Genomic DNA, 26,488 nt, shown 5'->3' on the forward strand with positions numbered 1-26,488 from the left:
AATAATCCCCTTCATTAAGAAAGATGCAGGGAAAACATCATCTCCTAAACTGCAAATATAGGTCAGGAAAAGTCTATTCTAATTTATATGGATAAGAAGAGTCTAACGTGCAAATTAGGGCACAGCAGCTGAAATTCCTGGGGATGCAAAGCAGCCTAATAACACCAATTTATTTTTAATGCCTGTTTACTCCTGGAGAAACACAAAGAGTGGGAACAACAAAACACAAGACTTCAGTTCAGGAAGGAGATGAAGCTGCATTTCCAAAGTACAACTCTGGCAAAGACTTTGCTACTTTAGAAAAACCCAGACCACAGGTGTTTTGGAGGTGGTTTTGGGCAGGGGACTAAATTCATAGCTGGTGGGATGAATCACCATCAATCAACTGTCCCACCACTGGGATTTCATTGGAAAGAGAAGGAATTAGAAGAAGACAACAGAAAGACTCCTATCAAACAACCCAGTTCTACTCTTGAGTGTCCATCCCTGCAGGAACCACCTCACATTTATCTTTATTGTGTCCTGGCACATCGATTTCCATGGCTTTTGGTAATTTATTCACACAGGGCTGTGCTTTATTCGCTTCCTTCAAGAGCCTCCCAGCAATGTCTGTACCACTGATTTAATTAGCATCCTCTTCACTGTATCCTCCGAGTCATTAATGAAAATATTGAGGAGTATTGGACCAAGAATGGCTCCCCGAGGGGCTGGTAATTCTATTTTGAATATATTTAATATGCCTGGTGACAATAGATTTCGTATTTCTTCTGGTTTTTGTTACACCTTGTAATAATGCTGAGACCATCAAGGCTCTTTATAATGTTTGAAATACATGACAAAGGTGCTTTAATCTGAGACTCACAAATCTCACTCAAATTATAAAAGGGAAGCGAATTACAAAAATGTAAAGGCAAAACATAAAAATGAGAGATTCTTTTTTTGCCTTTAATCTCCAAATGGAGTTCCAGGCCTGTAGCAGAATACCAAATGTTGGTTTAGGGTGGCTGCAGCGTTTTTTATGTGTACAGCTGTTCTTCCACTGGTATAAGTAGACACATCTGCTCATTAGCAACACAATGTCATTTCTAGTGTCTAATTTTAATTATTTGCAGATGATAGATTCCTTATGCAATGTCTAAAAAAAGTACAGGCCTTCAAAGCTGGGGAGAAATAAATATCCCCTCTGCAAGCAAACTGGGTCAGCACAACAAAAAGCAGATATTAATCTGGATAACTCCTGTATCAGCACCAAGGCTAAATGCCAGCATGTTTGGAAGGTCACAGGGAGGAGAAATGGCTCCTACATTTCTTCTTTGTCATGGATACACAAGACATATGGACTGAGAGATGTTCTGAGCAAGTCTGGCAGGTGATGAGTTTGTTGTAGGACAGATGGTCCTCAACTGCTGGAAAAACATCAGCCCTGCTTACATTTCCTGCACAAACACAGGCAAGATAAGGGCTTGTCCCTGACAGGAAAGGGGGGAATGAGATGCCCTACAATGACTTTGGTTCTCTGGGTATTCACAAAGGATCCACAAGGCTGGAGAGGAAATTCCAGCAGCCCCTGAGCAGCAGTGGCCACAGGTTTGTCCTTCACCCTGTGGTCAGAGTGACCAAAACTGTGGAGTGAACCAAAACTGGCTTCCTCTCTGCCACTAACTCAAAAATCCAAACAGAAAGGCAGAAGCAATGAAAAATTATGGGATTTATGGGACAACAGGCACTCACCACAAGGAATTGTAGCTGTACCTGAATTGTTTCCTGTGGGCTGGAATGATTGGGTACTTTTGAGGAATGTGGGGAGCAGAACTACCCAAACAAACAGAAATACTCAACTGTGCTCAGGAAGGAGCAGAGCTGAAGGAGACAAGTGGATTTTCCATTTCTCCCAAACACGTTTTCACAGCATCACAGAATGGTTTGGGTTCAACAGGACCTAAAAGATTACCTTGTTCCATCTCCTGCCATGGATTGGGACACTTTCCACTAGACCAGGCTGCTCTTAAAAGAAATTAGTTTTGTTGTCTGCTTGACTTTGGTACAGACCATGAAAGCAAGAAGGAGCCTTTCTTTAAAGTCACCTTGAACTGGCTGAAATCCCTGACAGATAAAGGGCTTCACCCACACACAGGTCAGGAGAATCTCAAGATTAAAGCTCTTTACAGGACTCATATTTGCACCACACCAAACACTCTTCTCTGGTATCAGATTGATTTTTCCAAAGGTCTGGGAGAAATAGTTTCTGACACCCCACAAAGAGCAGCCAAACTTCCTGATCTGATGCAACATGACACATTCCTCCCCAACCAGGAGCACAGCAGCAGGGTTTGGAATTGGCTCAGGCACTGCAGGTCAGTGCTGATGCCAGAAGGGTGATCCCACCAGCATCCCTGCTCCTGGCAATTTAAATCCTGGCTGGAAACCACGTTTCACTTCCATTCATGCAGGGTTAATTTTCAGCCTGAGCAGAGAACTTTGTGATTGCCAGAGTCAACACAAACAAAGAGCTTGTATCTGGCTGAAAGGTCGGGGAGAGAGGAGAAAATCACCCTTTTTCCTAACAGGGAAGTCAAATATTACTTTACAGAAATTGTGACACGACAGAAGAGGCACAAAACTGATGGGCTGAAAGTACAAGTCCCTGTGTATAGGCAGCAAGGAGGTGACAGCAGGACCATGGTCAGGGTGCAACTTTAAGGAGATAGTCAAGCTTACAATCTAAAAAATCTGGAAAGCTCTGAGGATGGCCCCATTAAAAAAACAGGCAATATAGACTTTGCCCTACACCTCTGCAAACGTTAAAAAATAAAATTACCTACAAAGATTTTTTTGGTATCATTTTTTGCATATGCCATTCATCCCCCTTTTCTGTATCAATGACAGAGAAACAACATCTCGAGCCCTTACAGAGCCATCCAGAGCAATCCTCTTATAGATCAGCTCATCCCTGGGAGAGCAGAAATGCTGAGCAGGGCACTGGAGGCTGAGCAGAGATGACAGCCATATGCCACTTGGCAGAAGTCAGGGGGTTGTTTGTTGCTTTTTCAGTCTCCCAAATCTAATGAATTATAAAACAGAGCCTAAATTAACAGTCAGGAGGACTTTGTCAGGGCCCCACACTTTGGAGATGCTCATTGGGGAGGATCTCTTTCAACTGTTTGATTTGATCAAAGGTTCCTGCTTTTCAATTGACTTCTGTGCACTCCAGAGCTTCCCTAAACAAGAGCCAGGCTCCTTCCCAGGGACAATTTGAATCCCAGTGAGGTGTCAGTCTCTTCTAAAGGACAACTGCTTGGAAAGAAGGAGTTTTTGAATATTAATACACGCATACAATGATGAATGATGGGACTGGTAATCTGTATTCTTCACCAACCTGGTACCAACTAAACCAATACTGAAAGGTCTTAATCTGCCACAGAATGTACACATTTGATGTTTAATGACATGAGAACAATGAGATAAATCCATTATCTGTGCTGGAGGTAGAAGAGGTGAAATGGTGTTACCCCAAATTCTGGAAAAATATAAAACACACTGAGCTTCTGTATTTTTGAATGATAGCTGTACTCAAGAAGTTCAGCACTTGCTGTATGAGACACTGGATTCACCCAAAGATTGTGCGGGATTTTATGAATAAGAAATCATCTCATTTACCTTCTTAGTCAAAATCTTCTCATTGGAAGACTGAGTCCTGCATTCCCACAAGGCTGCCTGAATAAAACTCACTGTGGGCACACAGCTCAACCACAAAGGAGAAAAACATTGCAGGTCAGGGAGGGAACTCTCACTTCCAGTGTCTTTATATAAAGCCACATTTCCCACAGCCAGCTAAAAGCAGGGAATAGGTACAAATCGAGGCAAAGAAACAATCCCAACTTAGAGATCTCCCACCATCCCCACCCTACAAAACAGAAATTTGACATTGGGACCTTGTGGTTCAGGTTTTTCTCAAATCAAGAAATATGAATGGGGTGTGAAGAGCTTTGCAAAATTCTTGGACTGAGATTAGACCAACAATATCACAGAATCACAGAATCATTTAGGTTGAAAAAGACCTCCAAGATTAAGTCCAGTCTCCATCTCGTTACCAGCACAGAGCACCGAGTGCCACTTGCAGTTTCAATGTTCCATGGGCACTTCCAGGGATGGGAACGCCAACAGGAAGGGGACAGCCCCTTCCAAAGTTTGATAGTCCTTTCCATGAAGAAATTCCTCCTGGTGTCCAACCTCCCCTGGTACAGCATTAAGGCACCACAAAAATACCCAGGTAAAGCAACCCATGCAGGGCTGGGGCATGCAAAGTCTTCTGAGAACAATTCCATCTTTTCCAGGGGTAAAGTGATGATCCCACTTTTGGCAAATTATTATGGAAGAACCATGTGGAAATTCTGTCATCCAAGCCTACATGAAGGTTTGGGAGTGTTTCCACCAAGCACTTCCATGCCACAGAGATGCCTGAGACGGTTGTGAAGTTCTTGGGTATCTCCAGGGCTGGGTGTCACATGGAGACAGGAGCTCATTCCCAGAAGGAATTCAGCCACATTAGCACGGCCTCTTGCCTGGGCTAACTAGGTGATGCTTCCCAGCTGCCAGAAATCTAAGAGTGAATCACACATCTGCCACATCCAGCTTTCTTCTGAAAGCGCAGACTGGAACGGTGCTGAACCTCAGTTGTGTGAGGATATAAAGACATAATGTCATGATTTTACTTTGGTTTAGAGCCAGAAAGGATCATAAATTCAGCTGACGAGTTTATCTGACCTGTTATCACAATTACTAAACTTCATCCACATAGCAGTGTGCCCAGATAATGAACTTCAGTCATCCTAAAACCCTGAATCCTTCAGTCCTTGTTCTCAGTAGGCCACAGGCTGAGCCCAACCACTGCCAAAGTCAAGAATACAGACATGGCAAAAGATTTATTAGGTGAGTGTTGTCCAAATTACTTCAGCAGAAATCCATTCCTCACACCTGGAAGATGAAGAATCATAAATTCCTGACCATCAGTTCCCAGCTCTGCCAATCAGGATGAATCCAAATATATGAGTGAGACACCTGGACCAATTGTCCTGATGTATCAAAACAGCCAGCCCATAAGAGTCATGGAAAAGGTGATTAGATGTTGGAAGGGGCTTCCCAGGGAGATGGTGGATTCCTTAAAGCCCATTTCATTCCACCCCCTGCCATGGGCAGGGACACCTTCCACCATCCCAGGGTGCTCCAAGCCCTGTCCAACCTGGCCTTGGACACTTCCAAGGATCCATAGCAGCCACAGCTTCTCTGGGCACCCTGTGCCAGGGCCTCAGCACCCTCACAGCCAATAATTCCTTGCCAATAACCCATCTAAACCTACTCCCTTTCAGTTTGCAGCCATTCTTCTTTTCCTGTCACTCCAGGCCCTTGTAAATATTCCTCTTCATCTTTCCTGTAGGCTCCCTGTAGGTACTGGAAGGCCTCAATAATTTCACCCTGAAGATTCTCTTCTCCAGCCTGAAAGAAAGAAGCCACCCTCTGGTGATGGCCAATTTCTGATAATCCAAATAAAAAAAAAAAAAAAGAGCAACAAAATGATCTAAAACCAAAAACTGGCTGGACAGGAAGAGAAACTCTTTCATAAACTCTACAAGAAAACCAGGAAGGCCCAGCAGTGTGATTTGAGGGTGGAGATTGTCTTAGAATCACACAATCCTGGAAAGGTTTGGAAGAGACTTTAAAGATCACCTCGTTCCAACCCCCAGCCACAGGAAGGGGCCTTTCTCAAGGCAGAGCTCCAAATTTTTCAGGAATTGTGCAGATGAATTATCCTGAACACAGCTCTAAAGGAGGGGGCTGGAAAGGGAGGCTCATCAATCATCAGCATGGGCCACTGCATTTGACAGATTCTCAGGATGCCTTCTCCTGACTGGAATCAAGCCCCTCTTTTAAAATGATGGATTATCCCATCTGAAAGGCTCGAAAGGATGGTGATGGAAAAAGACTCCAATGTTTAATTACACTGAGGGATGTGAAGCTGCTTCATTCCACAGTGGAGCTTCCCAAACTTCAGCTCCCAGCTACTGCAGCTTGCTCTGGTTTATCAGGGTCAGGTGCTCAACCTGTCACAAGGTACCTGCAGGGATGACTTGATCATAAAATCACAGAATATCCTGAGTTGGAAGAGATCTACCAGGATGGTTCATCCAATTCCTTGGGGTCTCACAGGACATCCCAACAATCCCATCCTGTCCCTGAAAACATTGTCCAAATGCTCCTGGAGCTCTGGCAGTCCCAGGCCTGTGACCACTCCCTGGGGAGCTGTTCCAGTGCCCAACCACCCTCTAAAATAAGAACATTTTCCTGATATCCAACCCACCCCTCCATGACATGGTGTTCTCCCTCCTTCATGCGTCTATTCCCAGGACTAGGGCGGTTTTCTGGGCTCTATATCCTTTTTTTGCCCCTCTTCAAACCCCCAGCAATATTTCCATAGATCCTTGGGATGGCAACAGAGGAACTGCACAAAATGTTCTGATTTCCTGGCCCTGCAGACAGAAAATTCCTGACTCAAGCCCTTTCCATACAGGCAGAAGTTGCAATAACCACTTTGGGCTCAGTGGAAGACACTTAATCCACAATAGTCCCTGGGTCCCTCTTTGAGTTTCTCTTTCCTGGGATGGCATCACATTTTGGAGGTATCATCTGCAATTTTTTTGTTCCCAGATGCGGTAACAAGTGGCATAATTACGATGGCTGTTCAAATATTGAAATGAGTTACTTGTGTGCAGCGTTTCTGGGAGATGGGAGAAGGGATGAGGTTTATTGGAACTCTATAAACATGCAAAATGTTTTCTGCACAGTTTCCCATTTCTGTTTGCACAGATGTGGGTCTTGTCAGCACAAAAACCTCTGCCAAATAGGAAAATTAAATCCAAAGGTTTGGATAAGGCAGATAGGTAGAATGATCCACTGGTGTCTCTGCACAACATCTCTAACTCCTTTTTGCTCCCTTTTTCTAATCACAAAATATACTCAGTACTGTGGAAATATGTAAAATCCCAAGTTATGATGAAGGATAAAGGGCCTGGGGAGAAATGAAATAAAGTGAAATGAAATTAAATGAAATAAAATATAAAAATAAAATAAAATTAAATAATAAAATAAGGTCAAATAAAATAAAACCAAAATAAAGCAAAAATTTGGGGGTTTTATATTTTAATTTTTTTTAATTAAATTATTTTTTTCAATTTTTATTTTGGTTTAAAAAACCAAAATAAAGCAAAATAAAATAAAATAAAATTTTTAAATAAAATAAAATAAAATAAAATAAAATTAAATTAAATTAAATTAAATTAAATTAAATTAAATTAAATTAAATTAAATTATAAGGTAAAATAAAACCAAAATAAAGCAAAATTTTGGGGTTTTTATATTTTAATTTTTCTTATTTTTTTTAAATTAAATTTTTATTTTGGTTTAAAAAACCAAAATAAAGCAAAATAAAATAAAGCAAAATAAAATAAAATTTTTAAAATAAGGTAATGTAAAAGAAAATAGAATCGAATAATAGAAATTTTGAAGATGCAAAGAAATACACTCCAATTGAAGAGACAAAAGAAATTACAGAATAAATTGTCATAATCAAAGTTGAAGAGAATTTTCCATTGTCTCCCGTGCCACTCTGTGGGAATTTTCCCAGCCCAGGCAGCTGTAAGGGAGGAGGGGCACTCAGAGCTTCTGTGCTCCCATTCTCCCTCTCCCTCTCTTTCTCTGTCAATAAATGTCTGCAATCATATTCCTGAGCTCCAGTGTGATTTCAAGGTTCATCTCTTCCATGCAGCTCAAACACTAATTATCCCAGCTGTAATTAGTAAGATAATTAAATACTGGCTCGCTCATCACTCTACCTTGTGTCGGGTCATGATTCTCCCAGAAGACCTTGAGCAGTTGCTCAAAGCTGATGTTTTGTGGCTCAAACACCACCCGGACGGCCTCGGCGTGCCCAGTTCTGCCTGCAAATTCAAAATAAAATCAGATTTTAGCAGTGACAATTAGCCAGGGCACACTCAGGGTTTTGTCTCTGCGATTCCAAGCACGGTCCTTTGGTTTTGTCTCATGTTTTCCTAAAAATGCTTGGATTTAGCACCATTTGTACCTGAGCTTTTTTGCACAATATTATATATTTATGTCAACTCTACTAAATCTGTTTGTTCAGACAGGGCCATCATGAAATAAACTGTGTAGAGAGACAAAGAAAGGAAACAATGATGTTATTACAGCAGTTTGTTAGCTTAAAGGAGAATAAATTAAAAATTCTAACAAATATATAACTGAAAACCAGCAAAATATTTTAAATATTCTAAATAGAGTATTAAAATATGAAAACTCTTATGTCTAAGCTGTCTTGATTGGATTTTCTTTCCGTGGAGATATGGATAATGTTATTGATTATTAAATAATTATCATTACTATAAAATTATAGTAATGATAATCATTTAATAATTGGTGATGATTATTATAATATTGATGATGATAAAAACATATTGATGTTTTTATATCATATTGATGATATAATAATATCACTTGCTAGCATTTTTTGCATATCCCATTCATCCCCCTTTTCTGTATCAATGACAATAATATTGATGGTGATAAAAACAAATGTCAAGGGTGTGTTTACACATGAACATACAAATAACTCCAAACTGTTTCACAATATCCAACGGGCTCAAAAGTGTCAAAGAAAGCCTGGTGGCTGAACTTCAAATTTCATGACAGCAGAAATACAAGGAAGATTAGCAGATGTTACAGCACTTACAAAAATATTATACTTATTTTTCAGTTACACTCTGGACAATTTTTTTTCATATCTGACTTGTTTATGACTCACAATATTATTGAAAAATCCAACTTCTGAAGGATCTGGCCACATAATTCATTTAAATTTTAATTAATAGTGATATTGATGAGTGCTCAGATTTCTCAGGTGAGAGTCCACTGAACAAAGTGCATTTTAGGTTTTATATGTTTTATATTTTATAATTTAAAAATTAGATATTCATGAATGGGGAAAAAAATCTCATCCTTCAATTAAATCATAAGAAGTAAATATCAAAAGAATAAACTGGATCTGCCTTTTAGTGGGGACATATTAAGTTCCTTGATCACATTAGGGAGGTTTCTATTTAATTTGCACCAGAACAAACTCCAGATTTATTCCACTGATTTCAACAGAACCAAGGAATTCCACAGAGGGTGAATCTGGCCCAGGGCTGGCTCCAGAATGAGCTGTCACCAAACAAGAAAAATCAGATTCTGTGAGTAACTGAGGGGAGTTCAATAGAGGCATGAGGAGAAATTTGAATTTTAAAAAAATAGAGAGAAATAAAAAGGATGCTGGGAAATACTAAAGAGCAACAATGGGTCAACGTGTGACAGAATTTTAACAGTTAACGGGGCACGTGAAACAAAACCTAAACAAGGCACAGAGAGCTGATAAAAGGGATTTGAAAGATTGGGATTAAAATTAGTCTGGAATGCAGAGGAGTAAAGGAGGACACACCTGAGACACCTGTAGTCTAGATCTGATAAAATCAAATGGCTCCCTATCTCAGTGCAGCAAAGATCTGCTCAGTGAGATGAAGAGAGATTATCCAGATTTCCTGGGAGCTGGAGTGAAGCCAGGTCCCCCTGTCCTGCAGGATGTCCCCAACTGTGACCCAATTCCTCCCTGCCTTTTACAGGCCAGGGAAACATCTCATTACCTGAAGCCAAATGCGGGTGGTGGGAAGCAGGAAGGATCACCCATTCAGCAGAATAAAAACACAACTTAGAGATAATTGGCTTAACAACGAAGTGAAATGGTCTTCAACAAGAACTGACGGCCAGCTTCGGTCAGGGATGGAATTTATTCCAGATGTCGTGGTTTAATGTCATTGATCAGCAAAAATAATTAATTTAGTGCAGCCCAAATTGGGACTTTTGCTGTAGCTTGAGGAAAAAAAGGAGAGAGCACAACCAGTGGCATGTCCAGCTCACCCAAACCAACAGGGTTCTCGTCAGTCACACAGGCACAGAGCAGGCAGGGCACATCTCTGTGGGCATGTGTCCTAGGGTGACATTGTGATGCTTGAATCCCCATTTGTGTTTTCTGTTTATGCTGGATATTTTGTTCTGTGCCTTCAAGACTAGCTCTGAAGAGCAAATGTTTTGTTTTGGTTTTGTTATCAGCCATTCCCCCACAGCTGGCAGGACACACAGACAGGGCAGTACATTGTGCTGCTTTTGCTTTTTGCTTGGCTTTTTGCTTTGCTCTCGCTTTTTGCTTCTGCTCATTAGTTTAGCTAAGCAGTCTGAATTTTTGCCTGGACTGTTTTCTCTTTCCCATTTTTGGAACCACTCGAACCTGCCCCGGACTGAGACATGGGAACACCGAGAGTTTGCACCTTGTGGCCTAGCAGGGCCTACTGTGGCAGCAGCTACCCCAGCGCCAGAGGGACTGATAACAGAGTGACCACCCCCAAGAGAGACTTTCTAAATTTGTCATCTTTTTCAGAGGGGTGAAAGAGTGTTGTCACCTGGTATTGTTCATTTTGTGCGCTGGGGGTGCTGTGCCTGTTAAATAAACAGGTTCTTTCAATTTCTCTCTGAGGAATCTTTCCCAAACTGTTTGGGTAAGGGGCCGTGTGGGTTTGCTTTCTGGAGGAGCCCTCTTTTGAAGTTTTTCTCCCAAATTTACCCTAAACCAGGACAGCGTGGCATGGGAAGTTGGAATAGCAAACAGGGGCGTGGCACTTCTCGGTGGGCATGGCACAGCAATTTGCACAGGCAGGGTTGCAGGTTTCCTCCTGCCAGTGGGGTTTTTAGTTTGTTGTTTGCTGTGGTTTTGTTGGTTGGTTTTGGGGTTCTTTTGGGTTTTTTGGTTTTTTTGTTCGTAATTGTTTTTACCTGATCAAAAACTTCAGTTAGTCAAAGTGTATGCAGCCAATAGAACCCTCCAGAAAGGATGTGTCTGTCCAGACCTCTTCCTGTGCAGAGTTTTTATCAATGGTACCAGGGGCGTTCCAGAGGCGTTCCCCCCACACCAGGGGCCTGCCTCTGGTGTGAACAGGTGAATGATCTCATTTTGCTGGTGGCCGAGCTTAGGGAGGAAGCAGAAAGGCTAAGGAGTATCAGGGAAAGTGAAAAGGAAACAGATTGGTGGGGTTCTGCCCTTCCATCCTTGAGGGAGGCCTACCAGGAGTCAGAAGGCTCCCACTACTCTCACCATCAACAGGAGGACACACCTGGTGGATGAAGGGGAGTGGAAATGGGTCCCTGCTTCAGGAGTTAACAAAAATTCCTCCCAACCTCCATCACCTTCCCAGGAGCCACTTCAGAATAGGGATGAGGCCTGGATGAGGAAAGCCAACCAGAGGATGTAGAAGAAAATCACCTGCCCAGGGAGCCTCTCAATTAGGATTCACCTGTCACATGGATCACCACCTCTGACATCAAAAAGGAAAGAAGGGTAATCATGGTGGGTGACTCCCTTCTGAGGGGAACAGAGGGCCCCATATGTCAACCAGACCCATCCCACAGGGAGTTCTGCTGCCTCCCTGAGGCCCAGGTACAGAATATCACTGAGGAACAACCTGGGCTGATGCAGCCCTCTGATAATTACCCACTGCTGATACTGCAGGCTGGCAGTGATGAGATTGAAAAGAGGAGCATCAGGGTAATGAAAAAGGACTTTAGGGCACTGGGTCAAGTGGTTGATAGGGCAGGAGCACAGGAAGTGTTGTGATAAGTCCCTTTGGTGGACAGAAAAAATGAAAGGAATAGCAGAGCCCACATTATCAGCACATGGCTCAAGGGTTGGTGTCATCAGCAGAATTTTGGGTTCTTTGATCATGGGGCAACTTTTACAGCACCTAGCTGCTGGAACTGGATGGGCTCCATCTCTCTGTTAAGGGCAGAAAGGTTTTAGCTCAAGAACTGCAGAACTCATTGAGTGGGCTTTAAACTAGGTTTGAAGGAGGAAGAGGATGCAGCTGGGCTGTCTGGAAGCAGGCCCAAGGGTGGTAAGCCTGAGTTAGGGGTGAAATCAGTAACCAAGTCTCAGGGCTTTAGCTGGTCACAGTGACCCCGAGATGCATTAGAAAATCTCTTTTCCCAGTCCGGCAGTCAAAAAAGGAGGCAGAGCTCTTCAGTTCTCGTTCTCAAGGTTTTGTTTATTATTTCTTATCTATAAAATTCTTTTTCCTGGCCTGCCAAGGTCCGCTCAGCAGGACAGACAGAGGCACTCTGACTGCCTCAGGGTGGTGTTATCTTTTTATACTAAAAACTACGTGTATGTTATTTACAATAATTTCCCAATACCTATCATCTATGTTAGACAGTGAGCTTCTACTCTAAACCAATCTAAAAGTGCCAACAGGAGGCCAAGAAGAAGAACAAGAAAGGCTGGACACACCCAGATCCCTCCATCTTGCCTCCTGAAGCCCCGTTTTAAAAACCCAAAAAAAATCTGTTTTTCACCCCGTGACAAACTAATTATGATTCTACTTAGACTTTCATGGCGTCCAGATCTTCATCTAAGGTTGGTAATTTGCTCCATGGGTCATAATCAAAACCACAGGTGTCTTGGACTCTGTGCCAGGGTTTCTGGGCCCCCTGGCAGGGGTTCTGGCAATCCAGGACAGCCAGAAGGATGTGCTGAATTCTGACTACCAAGCAGTGGTGGAGTCCCCATCCCTGGATGTGTTTAAATAAAGAATGGATGTGGCACTCAGTGCCATGGTTTACTTGAGGTGTTAGAGCATGGATTGGACTCAATGATCTTGAAGGTCTCTTCCAACCCAGTGATTCTGTGAATTCTGTGTGTGATTGCACAGCTAAAATGAGATTAAAGAGTGGCTTCTGATTTCAGTATTTTTATTTTTTGCAATATTAAGCTTATATAAAGATTTTATCACTAAGGAGCAAATTACTTGCCTAAGATGAACAGGTTTAGACGACAGGAAAGTTTCCTAAAGAACTTAAAAACAACAGAGGCTTTACCTTTCCTCCTGACTGAAACAGCAATTATATCTTGTCAACACTGCCTGCTCCTGCTAATCCAGAAGTTCAAAGGATCAGCCTCCTTTTTTTCCCAGAATAAGGAAATAATGGTGCTCCTCTGAGAACTATAGCCTGACCTCATGAAAAATATCCTCAGATGTGTGGCTAAGAGACTGTTAGAATAGATTTAAAATCAATATTCACCCTCAGGGGAAAAGAAAGGAAGTAATGCTGCTGGTCCTACCAGATTCACCTCTCATTTTCCTCAAAGCCTTTCCACAATACAGTGGATTTTCTTTCTGCTGTGGCTATTTCTAATAACAATCTTGGCATTGGTGACTTTTTGCATTAGGCTTGAGTCTGACTATGAAAACAGAATAATCCCATTTCGTTGGTGTCTCACATACTTGGTAAATCCAATGCCAAAAGAACACAGCATCAACCCAGCTCACCACTCCTCTGTATGGTGAAAAAAACAATTGAAATATTTCTAATCAAACCATTTTTGTAAGAGCTCTTAAAAACGGAGAGGCAGCAATCAAAGAGAAACAATAAGCCCACTTGTTCTCCAAAAACCTGCATGCCTTTAACATTCAACAGCCTGACACTGAGGAGCTGCAAGGATTTCAAATGATGTGAGTGGGAGATGTGATTCTCTCAGTGACATGCAGCTCTTCACCTCAGTGCCTCCTTCAGAATTCCTCCTGAAATGTCCACTTATATTGTCAGAGAGTCACGGTGTCCTCAGTTCACCCTCTGCTTTTAATTAGAGGATCTTTAATATCCCACAGCAAAAGTTTGAACGAGCACGGACATTTCTAGAACCCTCAATGTCTGGATCACATTTTTAAATGATTTATGGAATTATAAATATAATTCCATGTGCTGCTCACTGTGCAAACAGAAACCCTTTCTTGATCAGAGCCATTATCAGATTTCCAGTGCTGGAGCTCGGTTCCTTCAGCTCTGGAAGGGCTTTAACCATTGAAGCACCTCCCAGCAGAAGGGAAGACTTTATTACACCGAGGCAAGAGGGCTGAGTGCCAAGAGCAGATTGTCTGTTTATCCTGGATCCATTTCCCACTTAGAAAACACGGCCTCTCCCAGAGGATTAACTCCGGCGAGCTCCTTCAGTGGGGATTCCAACCCTGGCAAAAACATCCCCCCGCAAAGAGCAGGAGAAAAAGATGTCTGAGTGACACATTTTCAATTCCTTTCCTCCCTAAGAGCATAAGAGCATTTAGACTCTCACCTTCTTAATCATGTCCCAGGTGAGTGCCCAAGCCGAGGGATTAGGGAAGAGAACTCATTCTTTTTAACTGGCTGGATCCAGGGAGCGTTTAATTATCTCTGGGAAAGTGGAGCAGCTTCCTAGGGCTGGCTGGAGAGCTCCTCACCTGGGAGTGTCCCAGCAGCCACCTCCACCTGGCCCTGCCTCAGGTGAATTAAATTCTATGGCACAAAAATTCCAAAACTGCTCCTGCTTCGGTTCTGAAATAAAAAAGGGCCTGGCTCTTTTGAGAAATAAGGTCCTGACTCCAGTAAATCACAGAATCCCACGATAGTTTGGGTTAGAAGGGAGCACAGAGATCCTTTTTTCCCATTTATTTGTACTCAGGTCCATTTAACAGCTCTTCATTACAAGAATGGCCCAGAGTCTGAGGAACAGCTTACCCATTACAGCTCCTGCTCCCTGTGTGTTCCACAAAGAGCAGATAATGACTTCTCTCACATTTTCAAAGAGTTCTCAGAAAATAACTCTCTCTTTTCTCACCTCTTCCAGGAATCCTTGAACTGCCCCTGTGCTTGTCACACCAACAATACAACATCTTTGGGATCCCAGATTGGGTTTGGGTTGGAAGTGACCTTAAATCTCATCTCATCCCACCCTCTTGCCATGGGCAGGGCCACCTTCCACCATCCCAGGTTGCTCCAAGCCCCATCCAACCTGGCCTTGGACACTTCCAGGGATCCAGGGGCAGCCACAGCTTCTCTGGGCACCCATGGGCACATGATGCCAATGTGAAATATAAAGAAAACAACCAAGCTTCAGCACTCACCGATTTGGGAATTAAACCAAACTCTGCTATCCAAAGTCACGGCCCAAGTGAAAATGCAAAATATTACCCAAAAAATTGGTCATGGGAAGGGCTTTTGAGCATCTCTTCCTCCAAACCAGCCTGGGAATTTTTATTAAGTCGTGGTTATTGCTTCCAAAATTTCCAGCACCTTTCTATTCATTAAATGAATAAACCAAAGGTTCGGCACTAAAATACTGAAAGCCCAAATTTTGGGTGTCCCCTTCCCTTTACATTATTGCCTTCACATCAATGAGGATAAAAAGAATGGAAATAATACCAGATTCATAGATTTTTAATAAGGTTCCATTAAAATATTTTTATTTGAATTCCTGCCCCACACTGAAAGAATTTAATGGAGCAGACCATTATTTTGTACTTCTGCACTGGCACTAACATGTGGCTAATTTATTTTACCTCCTTCTTTATATTTTAAACCACTTTAATGACTTTACCAGCACTGAACTAGGAGATAATGCTTGGTTTATTAACCACTGTGAATTTCTGCTTTAGAAAATATCATTCTTTAACTTCTCAGTGTGATCCACACTCTTTTTTCATCCAGTTTTATCAAAACATGTCAATCCTGTCCAGCAAGAAGCCAATTTATCACTATGGGCTGGCCAGTCCTGCAGTTCTAAATCAAAATAAATTGTTCATAAATTCTAGAAACTTCCCAAAACTTCTGCCTGGGCCACAGAAAATCAAGTATTTTTTAATACCTACAGAAAGTACTTCATACAGCAGCTATGGTGTGGTGCCTCTGCAGAGAAAATGCTATTAAATTTTGTTTATTTGGTTTATTAGAGGATTGGTGGATTACCCAGTAAGAGGAAATTCATAAAGATAAGAAAATTTGCTGATAAAACAATGAACAGCTATTTCTGGTGCCTTCTAGAATGACTTCATTTTTTACCCCTTAGAAACAAAACCAAGAGAATAAAATTGCCAATAAAAAATGGGCTTGAACATGCTGCTGTTGTTACTTTTCTTCACAGAAACGCTCATATTTTTCAGTAAACTACTTGAATTAAATTAAGAAAGATTGGCAGTTTTCACAAAAAATACTGATTTTTTTTTTTTAATTTGCCAAACAAAAGTACTAAATGAACCTGTGTCTTATTTGCAAGTATTTAAAATTTCTGTGGCAGAGCTGTAAAAATTTTCACTGTTGTTTGCTAAAAATCCTGTCTGTTCTTCAGCAGCAAAATGGGTTTGATAAACAGAGTATTGATTGGTTTTGCTGAACAGAATATCTGGAAGTGAGACCACTGCTATAAACCCTTTTTATTTGTAAAATGGCTGTACATTGAACAGCCAATAAAAGGGGGAAAATAAATTATATAAACCTGTAGGAAAAAAAGGAGATGATAAAACTTTCCTTATTCACTGTACTTATTATAGGTTATGTTTTTATAGGCTGAATGTCCACACTACAAGCCCTTAAAAGGGGATTATTTTAGACTCCCCCTGGCCTGATCCTGTGGATCAGATCCTGTTCCCAGTTGGAATGTGCTCCTAGAAAAGATATTCTGGTTTAATTTCAGCCAAGTGAAGGAAAAATGTCGAAGATGGGTTTATAATTAACACCATGGTCCTATGGAATACAAGGTCCTGTCAGCCAAACTCCATTTCATCCTCCCATGAAATTACAAGTCTGGCTGTAATAAATGTGGGATATAATAGCATGGATGGAACTTAGGCTTTATTAGTGCATTTGACTTATTACTTCATGACTGATTAAAAAATTAACACTCCCCCATATCGATAGTGCACATGTTAAGTGGATTAAGAATTGTCTAAATGACATCTCAAAAAAAAAAAAATGGTCCAAAGGGAGCAAGGCTTGAATGGCACCATTTTTATCTGTCCTCTGCAGGGACTGCTACAGAGCCTGCTGCTCTTAAAGCCCTTCATCAGGAATTCCAAAGAAATATAAGGTCTCAATTTATAAATTCTGTGGATAACTCAGATGAGGAGCCGATGGGATGGTCTTACAAAGACATTTCTTGCTGTGCTGGGGCCACTGAATCAAAAATGTATTAAAGAAGTCAGAGGTAAAATCTCTGCTGGAGGGAAAAAGTGACACACCTGGTACCTGCAAGTGGGGAACAACCTTTGAGGTAAAGGCAAGGGTGGAAATAAACATGGAATTTCATTGCCACACTGCAATAAAAGGAAATAGGGCCTGAATTGGGATGTCAGAGAGAAAAGGGGTTGTAGGAATGGCTCTGGTGAGATCAACCTTGGCACTAAGAAATCCTGAAAAGTCGTTTCAGTGACAGCCACCAGGTTCCAGATGAATTTACCCTTTCCAAAAGAAACCCCTGGAGGTTTTTAACTCAAGGAGATGAGCATGGAATGGGAAGGGGATGCAAAAGGGGCCTTTAAGAAAGCAATGAAAAGACAGATCAAGAGTCAAAGGTAGAGATGGAAACCAGGGAATTCCAAATGGAAACCAGCTTTTCGATATGGATATGGAGAATGGTCCCTGCTCAGTTGCACCACTGGATCTTGGGATGCTCCTCTAAACCTATGTCCTGTAAAACACCTCTCCATTTCCTGACATTTTCAAATCAGATCAGATTTCCTTCTGGGAGAGACTCTTCAGTCAAATATCAGCTAAACTTAAAGGGAAAAAGTGATAGGTCTTGATAAAAAAGTAACACAATGAAACATAATGATCTATAATATAAAAATGTCAAACTAAATAATGCAAGGAGCTCTTACCAGCCTTAAAAGTTGGGAATATATGAGTGAATTTTCTCTTTTTCCTTTATTCATTTGGCTTTAACGAAGCTTTTCTATGCAAAACTCATCTGTGCAAAGAATTGGGACTTTTCAGTTATCTTCTTTTCATTATGGTTGATGAGGAAGACTCTGACCCAACTACAAGTTCTATATAATTTTTATATAGTGGAGTTGAAATCTTTTAGCTATGGAGTTGGGGAAAAAATCCATATTCTCACATCAAAAAAATTCTCATTTAAAGCCCAAATTTAACCCTTAACTGACACATTCAATGGATGGAACCTTTATATTCCAATAAATTGCATTTCCTGGCAAATGGGTTATGCAAAGGTACTCGCTGGAAGTTGGATGGGGCTTGAAGCCCAGAGAAGCTGTGGTTGCCCCTGGATCCTTGGAAGTGTCCAAGGTCAGATTGGACAGGGCTTGGATGAACCTGGGATAGTGGAAGGTGTCCTTGCCCATGGCAGGGGGTGGCACTGGATGAGCTTTAAGGTCCCTTCCCACTCAAAGCATTCTGTGCTTTTATGCTTAAAATTTTCACATTACAGGAAAGATTTAGTAACCGACAATTTCAGATTCCATGTTTGGGCAGAATTCAGTCTTGAACTTCTCAGTTTAGGTTCCTGTTGGATCTTTTGGGCTGAAGGAACTGTTTCCTCTGGGAAATACTGGAATGGTTTGGGTGGGAAGGGACCTTAAAGCTCATCAATTGCCACCCCCTGCCATGGCCAGGGACATTTTCCACTATCCCAGATTGCTCCAAGCCCCTTCCAGCCTGGCCTTGGACGCTTCCAGGGATTCAGGGACAGCCAGAGCTTCTGTGGGCACCCTGTGCCAGGGCCTCCTCACCCTCAAAGGGAACAATTCCTTCCCAATATCCCATCTAACCCTTCCTCAATAGCCCAAATATTGAGTGTTACCCCTTTGCTTCAACTGTGACTCGTTCTGAAGAAGGCAAATGGAAAACATTAATTCCCTTTTGGCTGGAAAGGGAATGATATCCCAGGACACAGCAGGAGCAGAAGAGCCAAATCTTCAGAAAATAATTTTAAGGCATGATTTATTGCCAAAAAATGGGTCCAATATCCCAAACCAAAGCCATTCTGGGGGTTTGCTCTTGTACAGAGAAAAGCTTAGATTTAAAAGTCAATAATAAATACATAAACAACATACCTGGATTTAGTAACCCAGCTTCAGTCTAGAAAGGGAATTGCTTTCATGTCAATATAACAGAAAACATGATTGATTTTTTTCCTGAAAACTTTACAGCTTTTAGCTGCCAAGTCTCTGTGCCACTGTTATGCAACACAAAGAATTTCCTTAAATAAATGGGTGTAACAGAAAGCAAAGAATAATAGGAATGTGAGGAATATGTCATATGAGAAGAGCTTTGAAAAGTGATAAATGGAGGTAAATATAATACCTGGGAACATCTATTAATAGCAAGCTGAAGAGTTGGAAAATAATAACTATTCTGGAATTTGAAAAACAAGAAATGAGAGTAAGATATTCTAATATTTAATATTTTCTATTAAAACTACAAAATTTGTGGTTTTCTCCTTGTCTCTCTAGAATAAATCCAGTAAGAGAATACTACTTGGAGGAGATCTCTGATTAAAAGGTTTGGTTTCTGAAATGTGACAGTTTTGACTCTTTCTGAAGCTCGAAACCACCAAAGAGCTTAGAAAAAAATGTGCAGATCTTATACCTGAGAACTTTAGACAGAAACCCATAACAAAAAAAAAAAAAAAAAAAAAAGATTTTTTTTTTTTTATTTACTCTGTAAACTTCTCCTTCATAGACAATTTTTATTAAACTACTCTGACAGTTCTATTATAAATATAAATAAGACAGGGATCATTGTTTCCCTCCTGATTTCCCCAAAACAAATCTGCAAAAAGCAGTAGAGGTAACTTGGTTTCACCAGAGAGCATCAAAGTGCAAAGACAAGGCAACAGAGCAAAGTTTGTGATGATAAACAGACACTGAGAGGGCAAAAAGGGAGCTGGGATGAAAATTTAGAATTAATTTGCACTAGACAAATACTTCTAAGTCCATCAAAATTAATAAAAGAATTCTAGAAAGTTCTAAAAATGCCCAATGCTGAAAAACTCTTTAGGAGAAACTATTAAAGAGATTCAAAAGATAAAATTTTGACAATTTATATATCTAGAACAGCTATAAGACACATAATTAATTAAAATTATATTTAATAATTTCATTTACAGTACTTTCCCTCAAAGAGCTTTAGAAACCCTGCTATTTCTTTTAATTATAAATACAGCCACTGCCCCTCTTCAAGTGATATTCCTGCAAGGTTATTGAATGAGGGGGCCAAGAATTTGCCCAGTAGAGATATTGAAAATTGAAGTAAGGTCAGAAACTGGGAAATCAGGAATTTGCAGTCTTGAGTGTGTGGTATGAATGTCTGCAAAGAGCAAAAAAGGAGATTTCAAATCACAAAAAGTTAAAAAATTGGTTGTCTGGTTGATAAAAAGATATTTAAACCCCTGAAAACTCTGTTAATCAAAAGAGCTTGGAACAGAAAATCATCCTGTGAATTCATTTTTGCTTCAGCTCCTTGACTGTAAGTTTATTTTTCCCAACCACCACCACCTTTCCCAAAGGTCCCTGCAGAGAGAAAAATTTGCTCCATTCCCAGCATCATCAGAGGCTTTATTCCAGAATATCCCATTTCTCATGGTGGAGAGAGGAATTCCTCATTCCTGGAACCTGAGCACAAACCCCCACTTAGTGATGAGAAGAATTTTCTGAAGGACTCGTGAGAAACACACTCCACAAAGCCCATTAAGCACAGAACCAGATCAAACACCAGCTGAGAGACTTCTACAGCGGCACAACCCAGGTCTGAGAGCAGGTTTAAAAAACAAAGAGGAGTAGATCAATCACTGGCCTTTAATAAATCTTTACAGATATTTCTCCCTTTTTTTTTTTTGTGGCCAACTTTTTAGATATTATTAATTCTCAATTTTAATGAATGGCTCTGCAAAGCTTAACCTCAAGAAGTCATGTAAAATGAATTATTACCATGATTAATTATGCTGGGATAAGCCAATAAGAGCAGCCCTTTTTTCAGCCACTAATACAATTAATTAAAATTAGTTCCAGTAAACAGCAGAGTGCTCACACAAAACAAAAAGTATTTTTGCTTTTTTTCTTTTGCTAAAATGTAAATATCATCATTCACATTAGATCAGTAAAACCATTTCCCTCCAGTTTAAGCCTAATGAACATTCACTGTATTTGATTATCCATTATTTCCCTTCAACCAGCCCCAAAACAAAGAGTTTTCAACTACACACCACTTGTATCCTTTTTATATTCCCATTCAAAGAAGATCATTTCAGCAAAGAAGGGATTTTTAATTTAAGTGAAACTAGTATTCCGTGACATTTACTCCTCCAAAAAAGAATGACCAATTTGGATGACCCAAGAAGACAATGAGAAAAAAACCCCTATTGTTAATTTATTAAAATGCCCAAAAGTCATGGAATTAATATATGGAAATAATGTGAATCACTGTGCTCTAATTTATGGATTTGTACATCCCTAATACTTGGAGAATTCCTTGGAATTCAGGAACAACAACTCTGGCAAAAGGAGGGGTACAAATTTCCTTTCTCACAGCTAACAAGCCTTGAAGATTTTCTTTCTCATATGGAAATGAGCTCTGGTTTAGTTGCTGCACAGGAAAATCCTGTGGCCAAAAGCTGAGGTTACATAAATCCCACCTGGAATAAAATGCAATTTTCTAACACTGAGGGAGAAATGCTTGACATTATTTATCTTCTTAGGATATAATGGAATCATAGAAGGGTTTGAGTTGGAAGGGAGAATGAAGATTACCTCATTTCACCCCCTTCCATGGGCAGGGACATTTCCCACTATCCCACGTTGCTCCAAGTCCCATCCAGCCTGGCCTTGGACACTTCCAGGGATCCAGGGGCAGCCACAGCTTCTCTGGGAATTCTATTCCAGGGCCTCACCACCCTCACAGCCAACTATTCCTTCCCAATATCCCATCCATCCCTGCCCTCTGGCAGTGGGAAGCCATTCCCTGTGTCCTGTCCCTCCATCCCTTGTCCCCAGTCCCTCTCCAGCTCTCCTGGAGCCCCTTTAGGCTCTGGAAGGGGCTCTGAGGCCTCCCTGGGTCCTTCTGTTCTGCAGGTGAACATTCCCAGCTCTCCCAGCCTGGCTCCAGCCCTTGGAGCATCTCCATGGCCTCCTCTGGATTCATTCCAGCAGCTCCACATTTTCTTTTTTCAGCAGGGATAGAGAGCCCAGCAAATGACAACAGCCATATCCCACAAGGTGGAAGGCTCAAATAGGACATATGGAGAACCTCTATCACCAGGAGGACCATCCTGCAGTGCATCCCCTCTGTAACCTCCACCCTGGAGCTGTTCCTGAATTGCCTTGATGGCCTGATGAGTGTTGGAGATTGTCCTGCTTCCCATGAGAACTTGGAGTGAAAACCTCCAACCCCGATCTCCAGGAACCTACTCCTTGACTCTAATTATGGCCACAAATCACAGCTCATTCTCATCGTTCTCCATTTTAAATCAGACATTTATTTTAGGTGAATCAGACCAGTCTGAACATACCAAGAAACTCTGGCATCTTAAATAACTTTAGCAAATTTTAGGAGTGATTTTACTCACAAATACACAGTTCTGGGAGCTGTCCCAGGTACTGGGATTCGATCTCTTCATTTGTCAATTGTTGGAATGGTCAATCCATGGTATTGGATCATCCTGTAAATGCCTCTCTCCCTACACACACAGTGTCCAAGGCTGGGCTGGACAGGGCTTGGAGCAGTCTGGGATAGTGGAAGGTGTCACTGCCCATGGCACAGGGTAGAATGGGATGAGCTTTAAAGTCCATTGTGGAATTCTGTCATTCTATTCAACGATTTTTTAAAAATAAAAGTGTATATATATTTTTTTTTTAATATTTTTATTATGATTCCACATATAAATTTGCATGGATATAATTCCTGAGTTGGGAAATAAGGCAAGACAAACACGAACCCTCCCCACAAATGGGGTGTAAGTGTGTGAGAGATGGTCCTCCTGCATTATGGGTCATATAAGAGCTCTCACATGCTCCTTCGGCACCTGGAATGGTTCTAGGATCAGAAATGTGTGGAAATAATCATAACAAATTATCCTCTCTTATATTTTTTCTCTTCCTAAGCCCTCCAGAAGTCCCAACTCCGCTACGGCCTGGCCCAGCTGTTATCAGTCACATGAGAGACTCTCCTTTACAAATCTTCAGAATTAAAAGTTGGGATTAAAAATAAAAATAATACAAAAGAAACCCCACCAACATGCATTTAGCAAGCTTATAATAAAAATTAAAAGATACTAATAAATACTGTGCTTATAAGCTGGTCTAAATCTATCCAAAATGCCCCGCAGTGAAGTCTTACATCAGTTATTATTGAAACATTAAATGCTTTTCTTGCAGGCTTCCAGCAATCAATTTAACTTTCAGTCATCTTGTCCCCATATGTGCTGCTCCTGTTGATGAAATGGCTATTAATAAAGGAATAGATGGCTATGAATCAAAGCAAGCTCTACTTAATCACATTAATCCAGAGTATGTTAAAGGCTTCAATTTTCTAAATAATTTTGGGCTTAATGCCTCTGAGATGGGCAGACTGCTCTATTGATGCAGCATCTGGTCCAATTTAAGCTGCATTGTGAAGGAGGAATTGTTAGGCCCTTGCAAAATTAAGGAAGACTGACAGTTTTAGGGATGCAACCAAAACTGCTACGGCTGAGACAAAAGATCCTGCAAGATATTGAAAAAGGGCCCGCGACAATTAAAAGGCAGCCCCTGCTCTGCAAATGCAGCTCCAGTGCTCAGTGAATTGTGTATGATTAACTTACTCCTCCTGATGGGATGAGCACTCCACACACTTCACCAGCGCCGTATTTTCCAGTCATTGAACATCCAACAGCTGCTGCTGTGAAATATGTTCACTTACCCATTACATTGGGATACCAATTAGGGAGGAATTATTTCAAAGGGAATGGCACCACCACCAACACTACCCTTGCAAAAGCAGAAATTTCTGGCTTTGGGATTTTTTTCCCCCTGAAAAGCGTATTTTTTTATTATTATTATTATTATTATTTTGTAAATGGAGGAATTCTGCAATGAAATTAGATTTGCCTTGGCTTGTAGCACTGAAATGCTGCTGCATTCAACTCAGATTTTTTTCAAAAAAGTATTTTAAATACTTCTAAGGGGAATAAAAACCTTCATTGGAGAACTGGTTTTAAATGTTTTTCAAATATTTCTGTAGGAGAATGAGTTTTAAAACCCAATCTTCATAGAAAGTTGTCAGTGAAGGAGACAACATGGTACAGTCTATCTACATTTTAATATTAAAACTAACATTACATTTGCTATTACATTTTTATAATATTTAATATTAAAATTACAAGAGCTTCAGGGGCAGATATTTTGTCAGTAACTTGATTAGAAATTAAAAGTAAATCCAATGAACTTAGTGAATATTCACTCCATATGTAAGGAATGAATGAAGCCAGAAAGTCACATTCTGCAGAGCTGTAAAGATCTGTCTGAAACCTTTAATTTAAATTAAAATAATGTTTTAGTTAAATATACAGAGCAGTTTAGGGGGCAGACATTGAATGTAGTTTGTAATATTAAATTTTGCAAAATGTGGACAATTATAAGAAGATTTTATGTTATACACTGGAGCATCTACTTCATCTTACAGGACTGGAAAGGAAACAGAACTTTAAAATAGAGCTTAAAATTAAGCAAAATATTCAAATCTATAGTTCCTCTTCAGCTGAATAACATAATTTAGATGCATAAATGTTACCATAATATTTTCTGAAAAATCCTCTTTGCCCAGGATTTCTCTCCTGGGAAGCTGAGAAGCCTCAAAGAAAAAGGAAAACAATATTATCTCATTTGCTTCTCCTGTGTTTTGCTGCTTTGGAATGTGGTTGGAGATTGTTTATCCAACATTTGAATTGTTTTTATTTAATGGCCAATCACGGTCAGGCTGTGTTGGGACTCTGGAAGGATTCATGAGTTTTCATTAGTATCTTGTTAAGCCTTCTGTAAGTATCCTTTCTCTATTCTTTAGTATAGTTATAGTATAGCATTCTTTTATATAATATAATACCATAAAATAATAAATTAGCCTTTAGGAACATGGAGTCAGATTCATCTTTCCTCCCCACGACAGGGGACCCCGAAAATACCACATATAAACACCAAAATATATCACCTAAAATTCTCTATGACTCCAGGAGACAAAACAGAGCTTCTGAGTTCCTTCCCCTTGCTGCCTGTGCTTTCCTCCAACACTCAGTCCCAGAAAAATCCATATATCCATGGATTTCAAAGCCCCTTAGAAGATAAGATAAACTATCTCCCTTTTTTTTATGAATGAGGACAATGGGCAGGAAGGGCTGAAGGCTACCCAAGTCAGCCTTGGAGCCAGGAATGAAAGGGAAGGAGCTGAACCTGCAGGTAACAGCCCAGCTGCCCCTGCTCTGTCACCCTGATTTTTTAAGATTTTCTGAGCCTTCTGATGTTTACATTCTTGTAATGGACTTTCTCATACACTTTCTGTAAATAACTTATTGTTTTGCATTCTTTTATGGAGGAGGAGAAATCTGATGGTTTGTCCAGTGTCGTTGGAGAGGTGGCACTTTCACCCTCCAATCCACTGTCACTTTTGGAAAGCTATAAATGTTGGAGTCAGAAAATAAACTTCCCTTTTTTCACCTTGAGAACAGCAGTGTGTACTCGTGTTGTTTCGTGTCCTACAGCAACACTGCTCCTCCTCCCATCCTGCTCCAAAGGGCTGCCAGGCAAATTCCAGCAGGGAACCACTGCTGAGGAACACCAGAGAGTCAGGAGCAGCAAAGGGCAGGAAAACAGATCCCAGCACATCCCCTGAGACACCTGCTTTCCTCGGAATGGAATGGGAATGGCTTTGGCTGCAGCCAGGGAGCAGCTCCATTCCTAAGAAAGGTTTCAAAAGGAGTTTTATGACAGCAGGGGAGAGGGGGATTCTGCCCCTCTGCCCCACTCAGGTGAGAACCCACCTGCAGAACTGCCTCCAGCCCTGGGATCCATCAGAGGGACCTGGAGCTGCTGGAACAATCCAGAGGAGGCCACAGAGATGCTCCAAGGGCTGGAGCCCCTCTGCTCCGCAGCCAGGCTGAGAGAGCTGAGGATGCTCACCTGGAGAAGAGAAGGATCCAGGGAGAGCTCAGAGCCCCTTCCAGGGCCTAAAGGGGCTCCAGGAGAGCTGGAGAGGGACTGGGGACAAGGGATGGAGGGACAGGACACAGGGAATGGCTGCACACTGCCAGAGGGCAGGGATAGATGCGATATTGGGAAGGATTTTTTTCCTTGTGAGGAACAATTCCCTGTGAGGCACATGGAGTGCCCAGAGAAGCTGTGGCTGCCCCTGGGTCCCTGGAATCATCCAAGGACTGGTGGGACAGGGCTTGGATCAACCTGGGATGGTGGAAGGTGTCCCTGCCCATGGCAGGAGGTGGGATGGGATGAGCTTTAAGGTCCCTTCCCACCCAAACTATTCTGGGATTTTGTTGTTG

At 41.2% G+C, this 26,488-nt stretch overlaps 1 protein-coding gene across 2 annotated transcripts in view; it reads right to left on the minus strand.

Moving 5' to 3' along the window:
* Window positions 1-26,488, minus strand: part of MSRA (methionine sulfoxide reductase A) — a 243,445-nt gene that overhangs the window by 90,847 nt on the left and 126,110 nt on the right. For both annotated transcript variants that reach the window (XM_063153178.1, XM_063153179.1), the window contains exon 4: window positions 7,887-7,991. In XM_063153178.1, the coding sequence (XP_063009248.1) occupies window positions 7,887-7,991 (105 nt within the window). The remainder of the gene's footprint in view (window positions 1-7,886; window positions 7,992-26,488) is intronic.

Source organism: Melospiza melodia, chromosome 3, assembly GCF_035770615.1.
Source record: "Melospiza melodia melodia isolate bMelMel2 chromosome 3, bMelMel2.pri, whole genome shotgun sequence".
Classification (NCBI taxonomy): Eukaryota; Metazoa; Chordata; class Aves; order Passeriformes; family Passerellidae; genus Melospiza; species Melospiza melodia.